General features: G+C 43.6%; 1 protein-coding gene across 3 annotated transcripts in view; it reads left to right on the top strand.

The window, feature by feature from the left end:
- Nucleotides 1–1,637: 1,637 nt before the first annotated feature.
- LOC135519356 (pleckstrin homology domain-containing family M member 3-like) overlaps nucleotides 1,638–26,508 on the top strand; it is a 49,561-nt gene continuing 24,690 nt past the window's right edge. For all 3 annotated transcript variants that reach the window (XR_010452286.1, XM_064944536.1, XM_064944537.1), the window contains exons 1-4: nucleotides 1,638–1,700; nucleotides 3,689–4,752; nucleotides 18,904–19,147; nucleotides 19,372–20,153. Coding sequence is in view for 2 of the 3 variants with exons in the window: in XM_064944536.1 (XP_064800608.1) it covers nucleotides 4,242–4,752; nucleotides 18,904–19,147; nucleotides 19,372–20,153 (1,537 nt within the window). In the remaining variant the exon portion in view is untranslated. The remainder of the gene's footprint in view (nucleotides 1,701–3,688; nucleotides 4,753–18,903; nucleotides 19,148–19,371; nucleotides 20,154–26,508) is intronic.

Here is a 26,508-nt window from a genome sequence, read left to right on the forward strand (position 1 = left end):
TAGTCATCAGAACAGGAGGGTATAATCAAAATATAGGGGGGAGATGGATGGGAGAAACAGACAGAGAGAAAAGAGATATAGATAGATAGAGTGGAGTGGAGTGCGTGGGTCAAGAAACGAGAGAGGGAAAGAGTGCTGTTAGATGGAGAAATTAGGGGGATACAGATAGAAATGGTCTTGTTCTTGATGTTGATACTCAACCTTATTTGCAATGTCAATCTTGTATCCAGGCAGCGCACTTAGATTGAAGGTTTTGTTGTGTCTTACTGGATACAGACACTGTGGGAGGAAGATAACATGTAATATGTATTATTGTATACACAAATAAAATCATTATGTGACAAATTTGCATTTATACTTTACTTGGTGAATTAACAATATTTCCTTCAAGTTTCTGAAGGAAGCAACCAATACCATTCACTGTTAGTAGTGTCCGTGCTACAATTGTGTTCAATGCCGTGATGTCCTTGAGGTTATCACATTATATACTGCTCTATTAATGTGTATATTATTTCAATATAATCCCATTGCAAAGGGTATTTATCCATTATACTATTGAGCTATCAAACAGAACTACAAGTCCTTCTCTGCCTCCTCCTGCATCTCTCCCAAAAGCAGCTAGGCCTAATCCCTGACTGCCATAATTGACTCTCCTCTCAGAACAAAAAAAGAGAGGAGAATTTGCAGGGACAAATAGAATTGAGCAGGAATTCACATGCAGCTCTATGTAGGTCATGCACAATACGGCGTCTGCAAGTTTACACCTGGGGCTCATAGCACCATTATCCCACAACAATGCTTCGGAGAGGAACTTATTTGAGCCCATTAGCCCGGGCCAGTCCCCCTCATTAGAGAAGGCTTTTTAAATGAGCCTAGACAATAAGCACACATAAAGGGTACAGTGTAGCGCTGAGGGACCGAGTGAGGGGAGGGGAGGTCGGAGGTTTAGCCAGAGAGCTCACGATAATTACTGTGTTTCTCTCTCTGGCCTGAAAGAGACTTGAATAATGTTTCTCTTTCTGTGGGGCAGGCACAATGGACGCTGGGTAGCTTCAAGGACCGTTAGCTCTGCCCTATTAGGAAAAAATATGCTCTGTTCTCTTTCCTCCACCCCTCCACTCAGATTCGTCATTAGAGAAATGTCTTTATGACCTCTGTAGGAGGACTGTCAGTTTGAAATGTTCCCCCCGCTGCTGTCACCTGCCTTAGTCATTAGATTGGTATTATACTGGTCTTGAAGCAACTGTAGGTTAATTTGTGTGAATTAAAAAATAAAATAAACGATAAAAAAAAAAATAACAAAAGAAGTGATTGCGACAGAGGGATACAAGGTTTAGCAACTCACCAAAAGGTTGTCGATTATTATTACACACTTAGGTTCTTTCGATTAATGTTGAAATTATAATAACACCAGCATTATCATGTTAATATTATCATACTATTACATTATTACTTATACAATAATTCATTACTATGCATGATATTGAAGAATTTACAACTCTGTACAATAATTCTTCTGACATGATCGGGGATGCATGGCAAACTTCTACCATTCTCTGGAATGCATGGCAAACTCACACAAGTTGTAAGACTCCCCCGGCAGAATTGAGACGGAACATTTAATGACGGAACTATTAGTTCCATCCGGTGAACGTTTTCGCTGACGGACCAGAAAATTACATATTTGTAAACAGATTCAGGTGAGTCACGATTTATATATTTGTTTTTGTTTTCCTCGGAGACGTGCCTGTGGGTATTTAGCTTTATGTTGTTTTAGAAATACAATGTTAACAAATATTGATAAATATTTGCGCGTGTAGATGGTTTTACCCCTGCTATCAAAATGACATTGTTCAAGGATGGAGGCTAGCTAACGTTAGCTAGCTTGCTAACTTAGCTAGTTACAGTAGACGATGGACTTTCACACCTGCTAGCTAGCTGAGTCGTTTATCTAGATTGGTACCGTGAGGCAAGCTCTACAAGCTAGGTCATTATTGTTTCAATGACGAATGTTGGAAGTGGTCTAATATTCTGTGCTAGTTTGGGGCCAGCTAAATAGCTTGCTAACTAGTTATGTCAGTGAACCACTCAAGCAGGATGCAGCTGGTCAGGATGTCTAACCTTATGTAAAACTGTAATACTTGCGTCGATAACAACTAGTCGACTGAAGTTCTAAGAAAGACACCTGTCTTGACTGCGCTTTCCCCTTGTATTGATCAAGGAATCGCTAACTGCACGAGAGACACTTCCTCTGTTAGCTAGTTAACGTTACCACCATTTCAAATGAATATATAAAATAAAGAATTGTATAGTCTATCTAGCTATAGACTATATGTTCATGCTTACAGACAGACACACTGATGCTAGCTACTGCCCTAAATGAAATTGTATTGGTCACATACACATGGTTAGCAGATGTTATTGCGAGTGTAGCGAAATGCTTATGCTTGATACCCTAAGGGAGGATGCAATGCCTGCTGTGTGCTGCTGTGTGAGAGGGATATAAAAAGTCAGTGAGGAGGCACTGTGTGCTTCTGTGTCACACAGGGTGGTCTGCTGGCAAGGTGAGGACACAGTCGTGACTCAGCTGCTGCTTGCTGCTGGGGGTGCTGCTAGCCTCAGACAGTCATGCACTTAACCCATCACATGCAACCAAGCCTTTTTGAGTCAAGGTCACTCATGTCAAATGTTATGATGCGTGTTTTCCTTTTTACTGTTTGCTCTTGGGGATGGTTGAATATGTTTTCCTAGTGTTGGGCGTACTCTTTAGTGCAGGATGATTGTCTGGATGTTAGTTTGCTATGAGCATACAGTACATAGCCATGACGACATAGTGTTTCATTAGATGCAGTGAGGTCATTGCTGAAGAGACATTGATGAGTCCGATAGCTGCTGAAGCTGGAGTCACAACCTGCCCCAGCTTCTGGCCAGGGTTGTTGTCATGGAGACAACATTCCTAAGCACAGCCTCATCTGGCCTGCCTGCTTACTGATCCATCCACCCTCCCACCATCACCCCCTTCCTCCACATCATCCTTTCTAAGTGAAGTACTGACTGTATGCTGTCCAGCGATTGGCTAATGGTGATGTAATGCCCTCTAAATAATTCATTACTGGAAGAAAGTTAAAGACCCTGAGCCGGGAGGGGCAAGGGAGGGAGGCAGGGAAAATCGATGGGCCTGTCAGTGAGAGAGGTAGCGATAGATGAGGAGTCAGAGGTTGCATTGGGAAGGAAGAGAAACATAACAACAAACACTGACAGTGAGAGGCTAAACTGGCTGGGCAGATGAAAGGGAACCCCGCTCCAACCAGGTTGGTCCAAGCCTGAGGCACAGGTTGGCTGTGTGTTAGACTCCATTTACTCCCTCAAACTGGGATGATCCGAACAGTTGAGGGAGCGTCCGATGATGAGTCTGACTTTGAGGAGACGTCCATTTGAGACCCTTTTTAGGTGATGATTGAGGGTAGGTTCAGATTGATTGTAGGTAATTGATTTACAATGAGTTAAGATTGCTGGTAGTGAGTGTTTAACTATTTTTAGGCTATCTGTCAGAATAATAAGCATGTTCTATGATAATGGGAAATGTGAAGCTTGCTTAACTGATGTTGACCCTGTTCTGTGTTTCTTACTGTCCGATAATCAACCCTGACATGCTTCCTTTTTTTGTTCCCTCTTTTCCATGACACAGTGAATCTTCATATTGACCCCTTTTGTTGACATCATCACCCAATGTGGAGGAGGAGCATTCTTCTTTGTTACACACATCCATATGTGGATTCATGTGAAAGCTCTTTCTCTTTCTCTCTCTCTCTCTCTCTCTCTCTCTCACACACACACACACAGCACCACAGTTCTTCAAGTGTGTGTGTGTATCGGCCTGTGTAAGAAAAACAATTCCACCCAAAACTGTGCCATGAGAATTTCTGGCAAAGGCCAGACCTACTCCTCTTACTGTGCCAATCTCTAGCATTAACTCAATAGGATCATCCGCCTCTAGCTAGTTGATTAACAGAGCTGTTAAAGAGGGATTGTTGTCCTGGAAGGAGCTTCCTGCCCTCGAGGAACACCATCCGCTCAGACTGCCTCCCTCTGGGGCTCAGACGGCAGATGCTTCGCCTGCAAGTTCCAGAGCCACCCCGCCCCATAGAGGTCCACCCCACCCCATAGAGGACCATCCCACCCCATAGAGGACCACCCGCCTGCCCTAACAGCCTCTAGGAGGGACCCACCCCGGGAGTACCATGGAAGGGCTGGAGGTGGAGGACATTAGTCCTGCCCTGGAGGCCACTGAGGACTTCCTACACTGCCTGGATGGGGGTGGAGGCCAAAGCCACTGCCAGAGTGGGGATGGGTTCCGGCAGCCTAGGCAACACCACCCCAAGCTGCAGGAGATGTCTGCAGCCCTGGGGAAGCTGAGCTCTAGCGGGGTGTGGGGCCTGCTGGCCAGGGAGCAGGGGACCGAGGTGTCCCCCCGTAACGTGGCCTGGGCTGACCAGCCCTCTGCCTTCAGCGTGCTGGCTCTGAGGCAGGGGAAAAGGAGTCGTGCTCGTTCCACCAACGACCTGGCTGCCCACACCAAGGACACCAACAACACCACCTCTAACTCCTCCAACACCGCCTTTAAGAAAGGCCACAACCGCTCACGTTCTGATGTCAACTACCGGCCGTCCTACACAGACAACGCTAATGGCCTGCCTGCTGTGGACAAGAACATGCTGAAGAACATTGCTCTCAATGACCAGAGAGAAGAAGGTAAGGCTGGAAGGAAGAGTATGTCCTTCTTCTTTGGTTAGCTGATAAGGACACACAGCTTATGTATTATTGGTTAATAATAGGGCTGTGACGGTAATTGAATAACTGTGTGACGGTTATGGAGGAAGACAGTCATGAAAATAAAATAGGCCTACATACATTTTTTTGAAAAACATTTTTAATAACTATATTTTCATGTAGATAAACTTGACCTATTAGCGGTATTATTTGCTAAAGATTATAAGCAATTGTTTTGCTAATTAAGTCTGTCTATTAAACTGTCTACATCTCCTCTTTCCAACGGTCGTTTGATGCTCCAGCAGCTAAACCGCTAACGTTAGATGCGTGGGGGTGTAGAAGCTCTGATGAGTGGACTTTCTTTTATACAATGCATGTTAATAGACTCTTTCCCACCCCACCCCTCAACAATTATGTCAGTGACCGTGTACATTGCCCTGGCCAATTACCGCAATCTCAAATTCCAAGACCTTCACAGCCCTAGTTGGTACTCAAGTCAATGCTAGGTGTCTTTTTTTTAAATTGGATGAATAGACTTATGCTATCATGACACACCTACTTCCAAGGTTCTTAATTTTTACTATTTTTTACATTGTAGAATAATAGTGTAGACAAATTGTGAAACACATTTAAATATATTTTATATTTGAGATTCTTCAAAGTAGCCACCTAGCTTCATGAGGTAGTCACCTGGAATTCATTTAAATTAACAGGTGTGCCTAGTTAAGTTAATTTGTGGAATTTCTTTCCTTAATGTGTTTGAGCCAGTCAGTTGTGTTGTGACATGGTAGGGGTGGTATACAGGGGATAGCCCTATTTGGTAAAAGACCAAGTCCATATTATGGCAGGAACAGCTCAAATAAGATAAGAGAAATGACAGTCCATCATTACTTTAAGATATGAAGGTCAGTCAATCCGGAAAATTAAGAACTTTTAATGTTTCTTCAAGTGCAGTCGTAAAAACCATCAAGCACTATGATGGAACTGGCTCTCATGAGAACCGCCACAGGAAAGGAAGACTCAGAGTTACCTCTGCTGCAGAGGATAAGTTCATTATAGTTACCAGCCTCAGAAATTGCAACCCAAATAAATACTTCAGAGTTCAAGTAACAGACACATCTCAACTAGAGGTCGACCGATTATGATTTTTCAATACCGATTATTGGAGGACCAAAAAAAGCCGATACCGATTAATCGGACGATTTTTTTATTTATTTGTAATAATGACAATTACAACAATAGTGAATGAACACTTAATATAATATCAATAAAAATCCATTTAGCCTCAAATAAATAATGAAACATGTTCAATTTGGTTTAAATAATGCAAAAACAAAGTGTTAGTGCACTTTTACTTCTCCATGTGCCATGTAAAAAAGCTAACGTTTGAGTTCTTTGCTCAGAACATGAGAACAACGAGTCTTCAATATTCCAAGGTAAGAGGTTTTAGGTTGTAGTTAATATGGTATTTATAGGACTATTATAGGACTATTTCTCTCTATACCATTTTCTCTCTATACCATTTGTATTTCATTAACCTTTGACTATTGGATGTTCTTATAGGCACTATAGTATTGCCAGTGTAACAGTATAGCTTCCGTTCCTCTCCTCGTTCCTCCCTGGGCTCGAACCAGGAACACAACGACAACAGCCACACTCGAAGCAGCGTTACCCATCGCTCCACAAAATCCGCGGCCCTTGCAGAGCAAGGGGTATAACCACTCCAAGTCTCAGAGCGAGTGACATTTGAAACACTATTAGCCTGCACCCCGCTAACTAGCTAGCCATTTCACATCGGTTACACCAGCCATTAGGCTGATGGGCTTGAAGTCATAAACAGCGCTGTGCTTGTGAAGAGCTGCTGGCAAAACGCATGAAAGTGCTGTTTGAATGAATGCTTACGAGCCTGCTGCTGCATACCATAGCTCAGTCAGACTGCTCTATCAAATCATAGACTTAATTATAACATAACACACAGAAATACAAGCCTTTCGTCATTAATATGGTTGAATCCGGAAACTATCATTTTGAAAACAAAACGTTTATTATTTCAGTGAAATACGGAACCGTTCTGTATTTTATCTAATGGGTGGCATCGCTAAGTCTAAATATTCTTGTTACATTGCACAACCTTCAATGTTATGTCATAATTACAAAACATTCTGGCAAATTAGTTCGCAATGAGCCAGGCTGCCCAACCTGTTGCATATACCCTGACTCTGCGTGCAATGAACGCAAGAGAAGTTACACAATTTCACCTGGTTAATATTGCCTGCTAACCTGGATTTCTTTTAGCTAAATATGCAGGTTTAAAAATATATACTCCTGTGTATTGATTTTAAGAAAGGCATTGGTGTTTCTGATTAGGTACAGTCGTCCAACTATTGTGCTATTTTCGCAAATGCGCTTTTGTTAAATCATCCCCCAGCGTTGCATCGATTATATGCAACGCAGGACACGCTAGATAAACTAGTAATATCATCAACCATGTGTAGTTTTTTATAACTAGTGATTATGATTGATTGATTGTTTTTTATAAGATAAGTTTAATGCTAGCTAGCAACTTACCTTGGCTTCTACTGCATTCGCGTAACAGTCAGTCAGTCTCCTTGTGGAGTGCAACGAGAGGCAGGTGGTTCTAGAGTTGGACTAGTTAACTGTAAGGCTGCAAGATTGAATCCCCCAAGCTGACAAGGTGAAAATCTGTTGTTCTGCCCCCAAACAAGGCAGGTAACCCACCGTTCCTAGGCCGTCATTGAAAATAAGAATGTGTTCTGAATTGACTTGCCCAGTTAAATAAAGGTATTAAAAAATAAAATGTAAATAAATCGGTGCCCAAAAATACCGATTTGCAATTGTTATGAAAACTTGAAATCGGCCCTAATTAATCACTCATTCCAATTTAATAGGTCGACCTCTAATCTCAATATCAACTGTTCAGAGGAGACTGTGTGAATAAGGCCTTTGTGGTCAAATTACTGCAACCAAACCACTACTAAAGGACACCAATAAGAAGAGACTTGCTTGGGCCAAGAAATGAGCAATGGACATCAGACCAGTGGAAATCTGTCCTTTGGTCTGATGAGTCCAACCGCCATGTCTTTGTGAGATGCAGAGTAGGTGATCTCCGCATCTGTGGTTCCCACTGTGAAGCATGGAGGAGGAGGTGTGATGGTGCTTTGCTGGTGACACTGTGATTTACTTAGATTAAGGCACACTTAACCAGCATGGCTACCACAGCATTCTGCAGCGATATGCCATCCCATCTGGTTTGGGCTTAGTGGGACTATCATTTGTTTTTCAACAGGACAATGATCCAACACACCTCCAGGCTGTGTAAGGGCTATTTGACCAAGAAGGAGAGTGATGGGGTGTTGCATCAGATGACCTGGCCTCCACAATCACCCGACCTCAACCCAATTGAGATGGTTTGGGATGAGTTGGACCACAGAGTGAAGGAAATGCAGCCAACAAGTGATCAGCATATGTGGGAACTTCTTCAAGACTGTTAGAAAGCATTCTATGTGAAGCTGGTTGATAGAATGGCAACAGTGTGCAAAGCTGTCATCAAGGCAAAGGGTGGCTACTTTGAAGAATCTCAAATATACAATATATTTTGATTTGTTTAACATGTTTGTTTACTACATGATTATATATGTTATTTCATAGTTTTGATGTCTTCACTATTAAGAACCTGGAATGAGTAGGTGTGACCAAAGGTTTGACTGGTACTGTATAGGTAGGGGTAAAGTGACTAGGCAACAGGATAGATAATGTGGTGAATAATACAAACCTCCCTGATGCATGTTGTTTAGTCTGCTTGTTTGTATTTGTTTAGGGAGAGACCATAATATGTAATTCTGTCACCAAATGTACTCAAATGAGGAGAAAAAGAGAGGCCCAATTATCCCTCCTATTAGGAGGGATTAGCATATGACTGAAAAGACATTAGTTGGCTCAAGGCAGGGAGAGGGATGGATAGTTAGGCTTCACAAGAGGATAGTAAAATCATGGGCTGCATTCAACAGCACTTAGCATCAGAACAGATACTGCTGTTTGCCAGTCATTATAGTTGGCAATGCTTTTATGTAGGCCTAAATGTATTCTTTCTTGTCCTGTACAACATATTTCCATGACATTTGATTGTGTGCACTGTATAGGTAGGCCCCTAGGTGCGCTTTTACCCCCTTTTTCTCCCCAATTTCGTGGTATCCGATTATAATTTTGTCCCATCGCTGCAACTCCCGTACAAACTCGGGAAAGACAAAGGTCGAGAGCCATGCGTCCCCCAAAACACAACCCAGCCAAGCAGCACTTCTTGGTAGAATGCCCGCTTAACCCGGAAGCCAGCCGCACCAATGTGTCGGAGGAAACACCGTACACCTGGTGACGTGTCCGCGTGCATTACACCTGGCCCGCCACAGGAGTCGCTAGTACGCGATGGAACAAGAATATCCCTGCCGGCCTAACCCGGACGACGATGGGGCAATTGTGTGCCGCACCATGGGTCTCCCGGTCGCAGCCGGCTGCGACAGAGTCTGGACTCAAACCAGGATCTCTAGTGACACAGCTAGCACTGCGATGCAGTGCCTTAGACCACTGCGCCACTCGGGAGACCCAGGCTGTCTCTTCTTAGAACAAACCTTAGCAGAACTGTTTATTTGATAAGAGAAAATCATGAAATCCCCACCATCTTGAACAATGTGACTAAAATGGGGATCCAACGCAGTTGTTGTCACATTAGATGCAACAGGGAAAGGAGGCTTTGGTGCCACTGGTATGCAAGAATGCTTCCTCCCTTTCCCACTGCCAGCGGTAAACATTCCCTCATAAAGACCCCAGCCCACGTACTCCTGCAGAGTCCCCGTGGGGTGATATTTACTGATTTCCTCAGCAGCAACACTCACTCACTAATGCTGATGGATCTGTTGATTTCAGCATGGCCAGAAGCTAGCCAGTGAGAGTGGGCTTCACAGCGACCTTCAGCTGTCAGTGCTGTAGGGATTTTACTTAATTTACCAATCTACTCGTTAAGGTTTTATATGGTTGTTTTAAGACATTAGACCAGACATGTACTTCTGGGATTTTAATGTATAGCCTAGCTTTATTAGCTGTTAATTGGTCTTCCAATTGGTTCACCTCATCTAATGAATCTCTCAGTTCTGTTGACTTTTCATCAACACTGAACAAAAATATAAATGCAATGTGTCGGTCCCATGTTTCATGAGCTGAAATAAAAAAATCCCAGAAAATGTCCATATGCACAAAACGCTTTTCTCTAAAATGTTGTGTACCAATTTGTTTACTTCTCTGTTAGTGAGCATTTTTCCTTTGCAAAGATAATCCATCCACCTGACAAGTGGCATTTCAAGAAGCTGATAAAACAGCATGACCATTACACAGATACACATTGTGCTGGGGACAATAAAAGGCCACTCTAAATGTGCAGTTATGTCACACAACACATGCTACAGATGCCTCAAGTTTAGAGGGAGAGTGCAATTGGCATGCTGACTGCAGGAATGTCCACCAGAGCTGTTGCCAGAGAATGGAACGTTAATTTCTCTACCATAAGCCAACATAATTTTAGAGAATTTGGCAGTACGTCCAACTGGCCTCAACCGCAGACGGTCGTAACCGACTTCAGAGGGAAAATGCTCACCTTCGATAGCCACTGGCACCAGTGGAGGCTGGTGACTTGAAATATTGAGGAGGATGGGAGACCCACGGTACAGGCACGGGACGCACAGAGACATCAAAGTGTGTTTCAAAAATCATCAAAGTAATTATTTTAACCTAAAGCATTTAATATTGTACTATAAATGTATATTATGGGGAATGGGAATGGGAGGGCTAATTAGTGTTGGGAAGGGATCACAGCAGTGATTGAGGGTATGAGGCAGGTGTTGAGGTGTTCAGAGGCTTAACTTCAGGGTTTGACTGGGAAGAAAAACTATAATAAAACACACCACACAGACTAAAGAGTTAAGAATGAGTTAGTCCAAGCAAGTAAAATCAATGTGTAATTGTGTATGTGATTGACTATATACAGTAATGAGAGAATTGATAGGGGTACTCCGTGATTGGAGAGAAAACGTTCAATGTGCCAGTGGATGAGCGGGCACATGAGACATGGCTTCAGTTCATGTCTTGACAGAGTTGACAATGGTAGTAGTGTGGAGTGGTCATCACCTCTTAATCAGGGAACAGGAGAGGACTTAGTTGGAAATACAAGTAGCAGATACAATTGAAGTCAGAAGTTTACCTACACCTTAACCAAATACATTTAAACACAGTTTCACTATTCCTGACATTTAATCCTTGTAAAAAATCCCTGTCTTAGGTCAGTTAGGATCACCACTTTATTTTAAGAATATGAAATGCCAGAATAATAGTAGAGTAATTTATTTCAGCTTTTATTTCTTTCATCACATTCCCAGTGGGTCAGAAGTTTACATACCGGTACACTCAATTAGTATTTGGTAGTACTGCCTTTAAATTGTTTAAAGTTTCAGGTAGCCTTCCACAAGCTTCCCACAATAAGTTGGGTGAATTTTGGCCCATTCCTCCTGACTGAGCTGGTGTAACTGAATCAGGTTTGTAGGACTCCTTGCTCGCACACATTTTCTTTAGGATTGAGGTCAGGGCTTTGTGACGGCCACTCCAATACCTTGACTTTGTTGTCCTTAAGCCATTTTAAGCCATAATTGAACTTCCTGACTGATGTCTTGATGTTGCTTCAATGTATCCACATAATTTTCCTGCCTCATGATGCCATCTATTTTGTGAAGTGCACCAGTCTCTCCTGCAGCAATGCACCCCCACAACATGATGCTGCCACCTCCGTGCTTCACGGTTGGGATGGTGTTCTTTGGCTTGCAAGCCTCGCCCTTTTTCCTCCAAACATAACGATGGTCATTATGGCCAAACAGTTCTATTTTTGTTTCATCAGCCCGGAGGACATTTCTCCAAAAAGTACGATCTATGTCCCCATGTGCAGTTGCAAACCGTAGTCTGTCTTTTTTATGGCGGTTTTAGAGCAGTGGCTTCTTCCTTGCTGAGTGGCCTTTCAGGTTATGTCGACATAGGACTCGTTTTACTGTGGATATAGATACTTTTGTACCTGTTTCCTCCAACATCTTCACAAGGTCCTTTTGCTGTTGTTCTGGGATTGATTTGCACTTTTCGCACCAAAGTACGTTCATCTCTAGGAGTCAGAACGCGGTTCCTTCTTGAGCGGTATGACGGCTGCGTGGTCCCACGGTGTTTATACTTGCATACTATTGTTTGTACAGATGAACGTGGTACCTTCAGGCGTTTGGAAATTGCTCCCAAGGATGAACCAGACTTGTGGAGGTCTACCATTTTTTTTCCTGAGGTCTTGGCTGATTTCTTTTGATTTTCCCATGATGTCAAGCAAAGAGGCACTGAGTTTGAAGGTAGGCCTTGAAATACATCCACAGGTTACACCTCCAATAGGCTAATTGACATAATTTGAGTCAATCAGAAGCTTCTAAAGCCATGACATAATTTTATGGAATTTTACAAGCTGTTTAAAGGCACAGTCAACTTAGTGTATGTAAACTTCTGACCCACTGGAATTGCGATAGTGAATTGAGTGAAATAATCTGTCTGTAAACATTTGTTGGAGAAATTACTTGCGTCATGCACAAAGTAGATGTCCTAACCAAGTTGCCAAAACTATAGTTTGTTAACAATAAATTTGTGGAGTGGTTGAAAAACTAGTTTTAATGACTCCAACCTAAGTGTATGTAAATTTCCGACTTCAACTGTACATTCCATTACAGCTGCACCATAGGTTTGAACAACACGTTTCTCCATGAAGTTAAACACAGACTGCGCATCTCACCCACCCACTTGCTCAAGAAACATTCCTGAATAAAGCCCTGGTCATCCACATAACTGACAACTGCAAGCGGTCTGGTGGCTCCATAGGCCCCAGAGTGGCGGGGCAATTTTTACCCCCGGGGGCCCAGAGTTTTTCCTTATCTGTTAACTGGAGACCCTATAAGGTGTGACAGTGATTAATCAGTTGTAAAAATGTTGTAAGGGCTATGATGTGACCAGTTTTTCCTAATCAGGTCACATGTTTGTTTTTGTTTTACTTTAAAAACTCCTGGCCCCTGGGGCGTGAAAACCCTGTCCAACTGCAGCAACCTTATACTAGGTTATATGAATTATAGTTAAGACTAGATTAGCAAACTCTACCCAGACACAGAGACAACAACTGATAGACAATAGCACTCACAGGGCTGAGCTTGCTTTATGAATGTTTGCATCATGCAGTTCTATGTAACTGTAGGCCTTGTAAAAAAAATAAAATGACGCACATCTGTCATCACTATTATGTTGATTAATTCCAGTTAACATTTTGGGATTGAAAACGAATAGGCAGCATAGCCAGCCACATTTTGACATTTTGAATATATACCAAATTTGATCACATTCACATTTTCTCCTTACAGTTACCCAGACCAAATGGACAGCGCACATAGGCTGTATGCAGGTGCTCTTATTAGTAACCTACCGTTGATCAGACTGAAAATTAGTCTCGTTTTCAACCCATACAACATTTGTGTAATAAGGTTTTGCTTGGGTCTGTCCTGATTGATTGTGTTATATTTGCTAAATAAATACCGGGAGAAAGTGGAACTCCAGCGCGTGCAAAAAAATGCGCCGCATCCACCTCTTTCTTTAATCTAACTTTTAATGGATGATGCGATGGAAGCTATCAAATCTTTCGGAATTGATTTGACATCCTAGAAAAGACGGAATGTTCCATGTGTTCAGCAAGTAAAGCCACGTAACGTGTAATTACCACTGCAAGCTCATTATAGTTGCACTTGTTAGTGGAACTTCCCTCTCATTGTGTCCTTTTAAAAGCCAATTCTTGTATGCCCCAAAACGCAGTGGTGTTGATAAGCCGCTTGAGAACATTCCTGTTCCTTCTTACTTTATCGTTGTGTTGCACAGTTTGAATACGGAGACCATTGTCATGACCGATGCAGCTTTTCCCCGGAAACTTGAATCTGATGTGGCCATTTATATGCACCTTGCTTTTGTTTTGCCGTTTAGTAGAACAATCAATGTTCTTCTGGTCTTTGTACCCCTCTTTCGCCCAAGGCGCAGGCAGACTTCCCAAAAAGCAGGCAAGGCCAGCAATATCCATAGCAAAGACCCAAACGGCGTTCCATAGTTGGCGGCGAAAACGGCACACTGGAGCTGGTAGATTGCTAGCTACGGCTACTTACTACTGAAGTTAGTACAATTGATTTAAATTTGCCTTGCTAACTGGACACAAAAATACGGTTCTAAAACCAAGAAAACAATGTATAATCTCACCCCCATCGCCTGTAATTTGAAGAAACTAATTTGAATGGAATAATAACCAAAAAGTTCTCAACTATCACTTTTGAATCTATCCAATAATGTCACCAAGCCTCTCTTCATCTTCTTTGATGAGGTTTAACAGCGGTTGGCATCCACCAAGCTTCTCAATACATAGAACCCACCATAATGCTTTGCGGCACAACCCCAATACAACACACTAGGTTCGTTCTCTGGTCCTAATCCTATGATTGGATGGACAACATGTCATTACTGCAAAAGTTTGAATTGGTTTGAGGTTGTCCTCTGGAAGTGGTCATAATTACCATGTATGTCTATGGAAGGGGGTGAGGCCTATGGGCCTCCTAGGTTTTGCATTGAAGTCAATGTACCCAGAGGAAGACAGAAGCTAGCTGTCCTCTGGCTACACCATGGTGTTACCCCAGAGAGTGCTGTTGAAGTTACTATAGACCATTTAAAAAACAGTTTTAATCAATTATTTGGTGACATATATATATAGTTGTATCTATAAAGGTTGTATCTATAAAGGTAAACTTTTTTAGTGTTTCACTTTTTACTTTTATGAAATTTCACTGAGGAGGGTGGTCCTCCCCTTCCTCCTCTGAGGAGCCTCCACTAACTGGCACGCTGGAGAAGTGTGCTCTTCATGGATGAATCCCGGGTTTCAACTGTACCGGGCAGATGGCAGACGGTGTGTATGGCTTCGTGTGGGCGAGCGGTTTGCTGATGTCAACGTTGTGAACAGAGTGCCCCATGGTGGTGGTGGGGTTATGGTATGAGCAAGCATAAGCTACGGACAATGGGGAAAAATAGCATTTTATCAATGGCAATTTGAATGCACAGAGATACAGTGACAAGATCCTGAGGGCAATTGCCTTGCCATTCATCCGCCACCATCACCTTATGTTTTAGCATGATAATGCACAGCCCCATGTTGCAAGCATCGGCACACAATTCCTGGAAGCTGAAAATATCCCAGTTCTTCCATGGCCTGCATACTCACCAGACAGGGCACCCATTGAGCATGTTTGGGATGCTCTGGATCAACGTGTACAACAGCGTGTTCCAATTCCCACCAATAACCAGCAACTTTGCACAGCCATTGAAGAGAAGTGGGACAACATTCCACAGGCCACAATCAACAGCCTGATCAACTCTATGTGAAGGAGATGTGTCAGGCTGCATGAGGTAAATGATGGTCACACCAGATACTGACTGGTTTGCTGTTCCACACCCCTACTTCTTTTTAAATGTATCTGTGATGTGACCAACAGATGCATATCTGTATTCCCAGTCATGTTAAGTTCATAGATTAGGGCCTACTGAATTTATTTCAATTGACTGATTTCCTTATATGAACTGTAACTCCAGTAAAATCTTAAAAGTGTATGCATGTTGCATTTATATTTTTGTTTTGGTGTAACTAGGAACCAGCAAATTAAATAGAACATTGAAATGTATATGTATGTTTGGGATGTTTTCCTTACTGGAAAAAACATTCATTTCTGTTCTCTTTGAGTCTGTCTGTCCTGGTTATGGTGTCCAGGATTCACCAAGGGGTCCATTGGTAAAACATCTCGTCTCTAAAGGCCAAAGTTATAAAATGGCACTTGTTCTGTTGTGATTGGCTGTCCTTGGTCTTTCTGGGTGTGGCAGTCAGTCATTACAGTAAGAGTGACTGCTCTAGCAATTCTGTCTGGACTTTGGCAGCCTAACCGGTACTCACTATTCCTGGTACAACCCTCCCCCCCAAATTACACCCTAGCCCATGTACAGTGTTTATTGTCACGTCCCCATGTAAGCCTTAAGGCAGCTGCTTTAGTGTGATTACAGCTCTGGATGGACTGATATCCTATTTCAGCGTTTTAGCTGCAGGACTGAGGCAAGCGTTAGCTGCGTGTTGGTGGTTTTACAGAATGTCAGTTTTGATTTCAGGCTGTTGGGGCCCAAGGCTGCGTGGTGTAACATTAGCTTGTTCATGTCTCACAGCGTTACCGGAGCATGATGTCACGGCACGCAAGCGGTGGTGTAGTAATTGAACTGTGTGTGTGTGTGTGTGTGTATCTCACCTCTTAATGTCTCACCTCTTAATTCTGCTCCACTCTCCACCGAGCGTGGCGACTGTCGAGCGGAGGCTGAATCTCAATCGGGCTCCTGGCTGCATTTACATATTTATTGGTCCCTAAAGAGTATTTAAGCATGCAAGTGCAAGACTCAAAGCGACACCTTGTCTGTCAGTGTTTTTGTGCAGTAAGATGGATGGGACACCCCACCACCACCATCGTTTACCTCAGTAGTTAAGAAAGAAGGAAGGAAAGGGACCATTGCCCATTTGAACCACATTTAGCCTTGTTTCTAGAAGTATTTTCCCATCTTATTAGGCTAGCCGAGTTCATCCAGTGAATCTATTATACTATCACTAGGGCTAGGGGACAAGGCACAGCTAAACCACACAGTTTTGAGTTGAGTATAATATGAACTGATGGCTCAGACACCAACAATGAGTTCATAACAAGATGTCCTCTCCTCACCTGCCTCTGGGCCAGACCATTCACATCACGTTAATGTTAAGTCCCTGTGACGTTTCAGCAACGCTATCGCATCAGGTGGCACTAACGGCCATGCAGGGCCAGGTCAGGACAACCAGTTCAATCCAGTGGAGGTGTAGGGCAGTGTAGGGCTAGGATGCTGCTGGTTGACCAGGCCCGGCAAAGCAAAGCGCCGACTGCGACTCTACTAATTGAGTCATGTCCGTGCGCCTCGCCTCCTTTGTAGCGTGAAATGAACAGTGACCTACACCGCACCCACGTGCTCACAGGAGCCTTTGAAGCCCAGGGGGACAGGCGAGCCCCCTAGCACCCCCAACCTTTGCCAGAGGGGCTCCCGAAGGCCAAAGCACAGCGGCCAACCGGCCCGGCCGTCTGGCATCTGCTCTCTCCGTCTGACAAACGTAGACAAATTAGCCTACAGACCCACAGATGCCTTTTGCCACCCTCGATTGACAGAGGAGAACAGGGAGTAGGTTGGGTCAGAGCCTATTGGGTTTTTAAAGGGGAGTGAAACAGCAGGTAGGCTACATAACAGATACATTGAACTGAACTCCAGTAATATATTTAATTTTTTTGGTCAGTTGATTATCAGTTATCATTGATTGGTCAAGGATTACACCCACCTGTGAACCCTGGTATAACAACATTTCTGATAAGGATAAAAACAAGTATACGTCAAGGCTGCGAGTTGTGCTCCAATGACAACTAGTGTATGCTGGAGCACTACAGATAAGGAAAGTGGCTCCTATATGTCTCACAGACATTTCTATTTACGTGCAATGCTATTTGGCTTCAGCAATGCTCCTGGGCCACTGGTAGGTGGAGACACGTCTGCCCTGCTACACCCTACGTGCAGCCACAGCACAAGTCAAAATCCACCAAACCCCTGAACAGGAAGCTGAGAGATGAGATGCAAATAGGGGAATGGAAAGGAAAAGAGATAAAGAAAGGAGTGTGTAAAAGAAACGGATGGAGGGAGGAAGGGCAGAGAGAGGGTGTGCCCCAGATAAGTGAGTTTCTCCTGGTTCTCTGTGTTTGCACAGCGTTCTGGGTAACAATGCTGTTTCTTCCTGCTGACCTCACAGGAAGCACTTTCAAAGCTAACTGTGCTAGTTGCTATCACAAACCAAAATATCATCTCTCACGTTCAGACCTGAACATCTGTGTTTGGCTCCGATAAATAACGTGTCAAAAGTGCTATCAGATTTGTGGCCCTCAAATGGTGGGAGTTGCATGGTAGCCTAATTCATTTAGTGAAAACGCTGGCTAAGCAAACTGACCCAGAATAGGTTAGGCAGTTAGAAGTTTGCCCCTGCTCTTAGTAATGTGACGCATTTGAGTTGTTTAATAAGTTGAGAATTCTAGGCTACGCTTTGAAGATGTGTCCTTAATGATGGGAGAATGAAGGTCCTACGCGGTATATTAGCCAAGAGCACACTGCTGAGTGCTGACTGTTGAATGGAGGCCAGTGTTATTGATCCAATGAGCAGATAATAAGATGAAATTGTTGCAGAGACATTCTGTGAGTGGTAATAGCATGTGTGGCTGGCAGCCTAGCCCATTGGAAGCCCCACTCCCCACTCCGCCGTACCCATTTGCAATCAGATAGTCGCTGTTCTTTTGTCTGTTTTTAGTAGTTTTTTGTACTGTACTTTACTTTACAATTTATATTTTGAACAACTTTTACTTTATTACATTACATTCTTAAAGAAAATGATGTACTTTTTAATCCATACATTTTCCTTGTCACCCAAAAGTAGTCGTTACATTTTGAATGCTTAGCAGGACAGGAAAAATGTCAAATTTACACACTTATCAAGAGAACATCCCTGGTCATCCCTACTGCCTCTGATCTGGCGGACTCACTATAAACACAAATTGTTAGTTTGTAAAGATGTCTAAGTTTTGAAGTGTGCCCCTGGCTATCTGTAAAATGGTGCCGCCTGATTTGCTTAATATAAGGAATTTGAAATGATTTATACTTTTACTTTCGATACTTAAGTATATTTAAAACCAAATACTTTTAGACTTTTACTCAAGTAGCATTTTACTGGGTGATTTTCACTTTAAACTTTAGTCATTTTCTATTAAGGTATCTTTGCTTTTACTGAAGTATGACAATTGGGTACTTTTTCCACCACTGATGTTTGCTGTATATCAAATAGTGTTTTCTGCAGATGATCCTGTTGCTGAATATATGTTATGTTTGTTCCAGCCCATAAGGACAGCAGCAGCGGCAGTGTGGTGAAGCAGGGCTCACTGGAGCATCGTGAGGGTCAGAAGGGTCGTTGGAGCATCTGCCACCTAGAGCTGACCCCCTGTGAGCTGCGTCTCTACAGTCTGGACAGCAGTGGTAACCGCCAGCTCTGCACCGCCTACTCCCTGTCCCACTGCCAGGGGGTTAGCCAGCCCCAGCCACCACAGGATGGACGAGTCCTCCAGGCCCTCTTCTTCAACAGGTAAAATCACGCTGCTCAACTCTTAGGAGACCTCTTGCCAGGTCTCCTTCCTAAAATAGGTCTTCTAACCTCAACCGACCTTCCTGGATAAATAAATGTTAAATAAAATAAATCAAAGATTGTTGGAATCAACAGTCAATTACATAAACATGAGTTGCAATTGAAGTTATTTCTCTCATAACAGCATGTTTTAATAGACCACTCACTGACCTCATTTTCAACAGCTCCACCCGCCTGCAGTTACGTGCCGCCTGCCAGTGGGAGGCGCTAGACTGGAGGAGGCAGATCTGGGAGAGAGTATTGGCTGCCCGGCCCGCCCACAAACAGGCAGAGCCGCCTCCAGTCTTATCCCCGTCGTCATCCATCTCCTCTGGAGGTCTCGACACCAGACCAGACCCCATTGGTCCTGCTGAGGCTGCCCTGACCCCTCATACCTCGCATCTCCCCCCAGCCCGGCCCACGGCCCTGCCCCTGTTCACCAAGCGCTGTGCTGATGTCCTTAAGGTGGGTCTGCTCCACCAGCAGACTGACCTCAACAACTGGAGGGCTTTCACCTTTGTGCTGAGTCGTTCCACGCTGCAGGCTTTCCCAACCGAGGGCCGGGGGCCCGTGTCCGAGCCTGTCCTCCGCTACCCGCTGGCCTCCTGCCTGGCCGTGCAGAGGGACGAGGGGGCCAGCACCGCCCGTTTCCAGGCAGTCTTCCCCAGAGAGGTGCTCCGTCTGCGGGCTGAGAGCCAACTCAAGGCCCAGGACTGGGTGGAGGCCCTGCGGACGGCCGTGGCGGCCCAGAGGCCCCAGGGGGAGGAGGGTCAGGGCTCCAGCCAGGCCCAGCCAGGTGCAGTGTCGATGGGGACGGGGGTGCTGCTGAGGACCAAGCCCTCCAGGGAGAGGAGGCAGAGGGATGCCCAGAGGGCCAAGAGACAGTCAGTCACCACCAGCTTCCTCAGTATCCTCACCTGCCTGGCTGTGGAGAAGGGCCTGACCACCCAGAGCTTCAGGTGTGCAGGTAGAGACCTCCGCCTGTTACCACACAGACAAACACACAGTCAGTCTGTGCAAGGCACTTACCCCTAATTGCTCCAGGGTCGCCGTTGATAATGGCTGACCCTGGCCGTGACCCCACTCTCCCAGGGTCTCTCAGGGGGAGTTGGGAACGCTAAAAGCACGTTTCCAAAACCAAGGTTACATTTTAAAAATCCAATTCACACATGCATGTTAATACACACTTGCACACGTGTAAAATATAAACCCCCGGAAAAGTCTTTTTTTACACTGACACTAAAGTGACACATTCTTCACTAAAGTTCCAAAAATATAATCTGTCACATCACTGGTTCATCTACATATCTCTACCCTTTATGGAAAGATGTTTTATATCATAATCCATCAAAACCGTGGCTTTATATTGACTCAATGAGTAACCCCTGTCATTAGTCAAAAATCTATTGATATTACTGCAGAAAGAGACCACATACTTCAGTAGTGCTCTGCAAACACATGCATTACACAATCTCAGATGCATACTTCAGTAGTGCTCTGCAAACACATGCATTACACAATCTCAGATGCATACTTCTGTAGTGCTCTGCAAACACATGCATTACACAATCTCAGATGCATACTTCAGTAGTGCTCTGCAAACACATGCATTACACAATCTCAGATGCATACTTCTGTAGTGCTCTGCAAACACATGCATTACACAATCTCAGATGCATACTTCAGTAGTGCTCTGCAAACACATGCATTACACAATCTCAGATGCATACTTCTGTAGTGCTCTGCAAACACATGCATTACACAATCTCAGATGCATACTTCTGTAGTGCTCTGCAAACACATGCATTACACAATCTCAGATGCATACTTCTGTAGTGCTCTGCAAACACATGCATTACACAATCTCAGATGCATACTTCTGTGAGGGTAGCTAGCTAATGACTGTCAGAGGGTGCAATATATCTCTCAATCCTATCTACAGTGCCTTCAGGAAGTATTCACACCCCTTTACTTTTTCCAAATTGTGTTATATTGTAGTCTGAATTTAAAATGGATTACATTGAGGTATTTCGTCACTGGCCTACACACAATACCCTAAAATGTCGAAGTGGAATTATGATTTTCCAATTTGTTTTACAAATTATTTAAAAAAAGTTTAAATGTCTTGAGTCAATAAGTATTCAACCCCTTTGTTATGGCAAGCCTAAATCATTTCAGGAGTAAAAATGTGCTTAATAAGTTCCATTGACTCGCTCTGTGTGCAATAATGGCGTTTAACATAGTTTTTTGTTGACTATCTCATCTCTCTACCCCACACATACAATTGTCTATAAGGTCCCTCAGTTGAGCAGTGCATTTCAAACACAGCTTCAACCACAAAGACCAGGGAGGTTTTCCAATGCCTCGCAAAGAAGGGCACCTATTGGTAGATGCGTAAAAATTTAAACAGTCATTGAATAGCCCTTTGAGCATGGTGAAGTTATTAATTACACTTTGGATGATGTATCAATACACCCAGTCAATGCCACTTTCCCTCCAACAAAACAAACACAAACAGACAGACAAACAGCATCCCTCCAATGGAACACTTGGTAGACCCACAGATTTTTTGGGGACTGTAATTTTATGAGTTCACCTCACCACAACCCAAATAAACACACACCCCTATTTTGTTTCTCTTTATTTTTCACTGCACGACGACATGGCATTACCCAGAGTCCTGTGCGGTGGCGTTACCTTTGTTGGCAATGCAGCTTTGTTGTGGTTGGCTTCAAAAGGGCGGCTGGAAGACGGCTGGGGATCAAGGTGTCTGGGGCTCTCACCCACAGCCACCAGTCCTTTGAGCTTAGACCAGTCACCTGTTACACCACTGGGGGTCACAGACCCCCCCCTCCCCAAATAACCAGCTTTCTCACACACACACACACACACACACACACACACACACACACACACACACACACACACACACACACACACACACACACACACACACTGGCTGGCTGACTGTAGCAGTTTTTGTATTTACTAGGCTAATGACCTGACCTGTATGTTTGTAGGAGTTATAGAGAGGTAGCTACAGTTCATAGTTCCCCTTAGAGATGACTCCACCATTACATCTGTTTCGTTCCCTAAGCCTCAGTGGACCATAACTGATATCTCACTACCAGATAGCCCCTTCTTCTGTCTGACAGCTCAGTAAATGGAGCCATGGCGGCTCTGTGTTTGGTCTTTCTGGGTGTGAAATCTGTGCTTCCTAAAAGGGGATGAATGAGGTGGTTTCCTCCTTCTCTTCTGTAACCAGCTCTATTAATGCCGTCTGAAAGGACCACTGAACAAGGGGAACGGGGCACCTGACGATAATTGGCCGGCATAAAGCAGAGGGAAAAAAATCATTTTTTATAATCAAAGACAGGCGCCCGGGAGGCTGGGATGCTATCGTCAATGCGGAAGCTAATTGTTTGATACAGGGGCTCTTTTTGCTCGGGCTGCAGACCTCTTTGAATGAGACACAAGCAGAGAATAACAGCTGGATACAGCTTGTCCCATGCTCTGTTCACAAAACCCTTTAATTATGCGCTCTCTTTTTCTCCCTATTTCTCCTTTCTCTCTTTCTCGTTCATTCAGACTCACACAGTCTCTCATGCTGTCACTGTGTTCACTGAACTCTACTCTTTCTCTCTGGCTCATTCTCTCCCTCTGTCCCCCCCCCCCTCTCTCTCTCTCTCTCTCGTGCTCTCGCTCGCTCTCTTTTTCCTCTCTCTATCTCTTCCCGCCCTCCCCAATCCCCTTGCCTGGCTCCTTGGTAGAGTGCCAGTTTCCTTTTGACTGCTTGTTCTTGTCAGTCACTTAGCTTTGGATGGAGAGTCAGGAGCCAGCCTGTTGTATTACAGTTTAATGGCTTTTCCCTAAACAAATATCCCTGGCCTCCACGGCTCTGTTAGGGGGATTAGGGGACATGCGATGAGGAGGGGTGAGGACAACAGGCAAATAGAGGGAAAGTGAGAGAGTGGGAGAAAGAGAGGAGAGTGGGAGAGAGGGGAAGTTACCATTGTTGGGTCTGACAGAGAGCACAATGGCCAGGGAGTGTAGGAGGGGGGCGTGGGGGTTCAGGGGTCCCCATTACTGTAGCTTTCGCCCCTCTGTCTATTTGGGGGCTGTGATTGAGCACCCTGTGCCTCTTCTGTCCCCCACCTCCCCACCGGCCGACACCCTCTGGCACCAATTTGTTAGCCCCCATAAAGGATAGATGATGGATGGTGGATTGGCCCCGCCTCCTCCTGTGCCTGTGTGTGTTTCTGGGGGGAAGGTTGAGGGAGCATGTGCACCCTCTTTTCAACTAGGCTCTGGTGTCTACTAATTACCCATCAGACCTCAGCAACTTAATGGTCTAGGAATTTGTAAAGAGGCCAGAGCACAATAGGCCAAAAAAATGCAACAATACAACCAAAAACAATCCTTGAGTTGAATATTCTTGCCTTCCTTCCCCCTTGTCTTGCCTTGCTCTTCCCTGTGCTCGCCAAATCATCACATGTATTTATAAAGACCTTTTTACATCAGCAGATGTCACAAAGTGCTACACAGAAACCCAGCCTAAAACCCCAAACAGCAAGTAATGCAGATGTAGAAGCACAGTGGCTAGGAAAAACTCCCTAGAAAGGCTGGAACCTTGGAAGAAACCTAGAGAGGAGCCAGGCTCTGAGGGGTGGCCAGTCGTCTTCTGGCTGTGCTGGGTGGAGATTATAAGAGTACATGTCATTAAGGACAAATTGGGGAGGAGAATCTGACTCAAATCTCATGTGCTTTACCATTTCTTTCTCGGCTGTTCTTTTGACTGGAGAGGGAAGTCAAAATATCCTTGTTAGAACAGCGGTCTGTAATGAGGAGTTTTGGCATGGCGTCTCAAAGCTTCAGATGAAGGGTCTTAATTTGATCACCCTGTTATTGCAGAAAACTTGTAGTGTATTCTAGGTTTAAAAATGCTTCTAAAGTTTGTAATTTCCACATTAAAATATCAGACTTGATTTACCTTAACTAAAAATATATCAACCCCTAACAAATTTTTTAAAATTATAATCCACACAATAATTTACATTTTCACATTATATGTTCCTGCTGTGAGAAAGGGTCAAATTAAGATCCAGCCAAATTGTTCTACTTGAAAAAAAACTAAAAACTAAATACTCATTATCCAGCCCTTCTCTGTTTATGATTTTGTTGTCATGGAGGACTGATTGGGCTCATTGATTCGAGTTGATAAATAAATGCTGCCCTTACGGAATGTCATGCTTTGAGCACTACTGAAAAGTGCTATTTACATGTAAAAAAAGGAGTGCCATATGCTGCATTTGCTTTGGTCTATTGGTTACCTTTTTGTTGGTGACACTTTGATATCTTGATAATATGCAGCTGTTTAAAGGGCAAATCCACAGACGAAACAATAACAAAATGTTCACCCCGCCTCTGTTTTGGTAAAGAACTGAGGGATGGGACTGGAGAAATGTAATGACTAATGGACAGAGCAATGGATGCAAGGACTGACCATCCTTGATAACATGGTTAAAACAATAATTTTGATATGAGACTATACAGTTTTTGTTTACATTTACAATGTTTACAAACATTGGAGAAAAACAAGTTTATATTTTGGGTTCTGATGGTGTATGATAGTTGAACTTAGCTCATGAGGCATTTCTAAGTTATATTCTTCAAGAATCAATGGATATATACAGTACCAGTCAAAAGTTTGGACACACCTACTCATTCCAGAGTTTTTCATTATTTTTAATATTTTCTACATTGTAGAATAATAGCGAAGACATCAAAACTATGAAATAACACATATGGAATCATGTAGTAACAGAAATTATTATATTAAATGATTATATTATAATTCTTCAAAGTAGCCACCCTTTGCCTTGATGACAGCTTTGCACACCCTCGGCATACTCTCAACCAGCTTCAGGAGGTAGTCACCTGGAATGCATTTCAATTAACAGGGGTGCCTTGTTAATTTGTGGAATTTCTTTCCTTCTTAATGTGTTTGAGCCAAACAGTTGTGTTATGACAAGGTAGGTGTGTTATACAGTAGATAGCTCTATTTGGTAAAAGACTAAGTCCATATTATGGCAAGAACAGCTGAAATAAGCTAAGAGAAACGACAGTCCATCATTACTTTAAGACATGAAGGTCAGTCAATGCGGAACATTTCAAGAACTTTTAATGTTTCTTCAAGCGCAGTCGCTAAAACCATCAAGCACTATGATAAAACTGTCTTTCATGAGGACCACCACAGGAATGGAAGACCCAGAGTTACCTCTGCTGCAGAGGATATGTTAATTTGAGTTACCAGCCTCAGAAATGTCACCCCAAATAAATGCTTCACAGAGTTCAAGTAACAGACACATCTCAACATCAACTGTTCAGAGGAGACTGCGTGAATCCGGCCTTCATGGTCAAATTGCTGCAAAGAAACCACTACTAAAGGACACCAATAATAAGAAGAGACTTGCTTGGACCAAGAAACAGGAGCGAGACATTAGACCAGTGGAAATCTGTACTTTGGTCTGATGAGTCCAAATTTGAGACTTTTGGTTCCAACCGCCGTGTCTTTGTGAGAGAGTAGATGATCTCTGCATGTGTGGTTCCCACCATAAAGCATGGAGGAGGAGGTGTGATGGTGAAGGGGTACTTTGCTGTGGACACTCTCAGTGATTTATTTAGAATTCAAGGCTCACTTAACCAGCATGGCTACCACAGCATTCTGCAGTGATACACCATCTTATCTGGTTTGCACTTAGTAGGACTATCATTTGTTTTTCAACAGGACAATAACCCAACAAACCTCCAGGCTGTGTAAGGGCTATTTGACCAAGAAGGAGAGTGATGGAGTGCTGCATCAGATGACATGGCCACCACAATCACTAGACCTGACCACAATCACTTGACCCAATTGAGATGGTTTGGGATGAGTTAGACCACAGAGTGACGGGAAAGCAGCCAACAAGTGCTCAGCATATGTGAGAACTCATTCAAGACTGTTGGAAAAGCATTCCTTATGAAGCTGGTTGAGAGAATGCCAAGAGTGTGCAAAGCTGTCATCAAGGCAAAGGGTGGCTACTTTGAAGAATCTCAAATATACAATATATTTTGATTTGTTTGACACTTTTTTTTGGTTACTACATGATTCCATATGTGTTATTTCATAGTTTTGATTTCTTCACTATTATTCTACAATGTCGGAAATAGTCAAAATAAAGAAAAACCCTTGAATAAGTAGGTGTGTCCAAACTTCTGCAAGACACAAATAGCTAAATGAGAGAGCAGCTGTGGTGATTACCTCAAACGTTTATTCACCATAG

The sequence above is a fragment of the Oncorhynchus masou genome, chromosome 29 (assembly GCF_036934945.1).
Source record: "Oncorhynchus masou masou isolate Uvic2021 chromosome 29, UVic_Omas_1.1, whole genome shotgun sequence".
In the NCBI taxonomy this organism is placed as follows: Eukaryota; Metazoa; Chordata; class Actinopteri; order Salmoniformes; family Salmonidae; genus Oncorhynchus; species Oncorhynchus masou.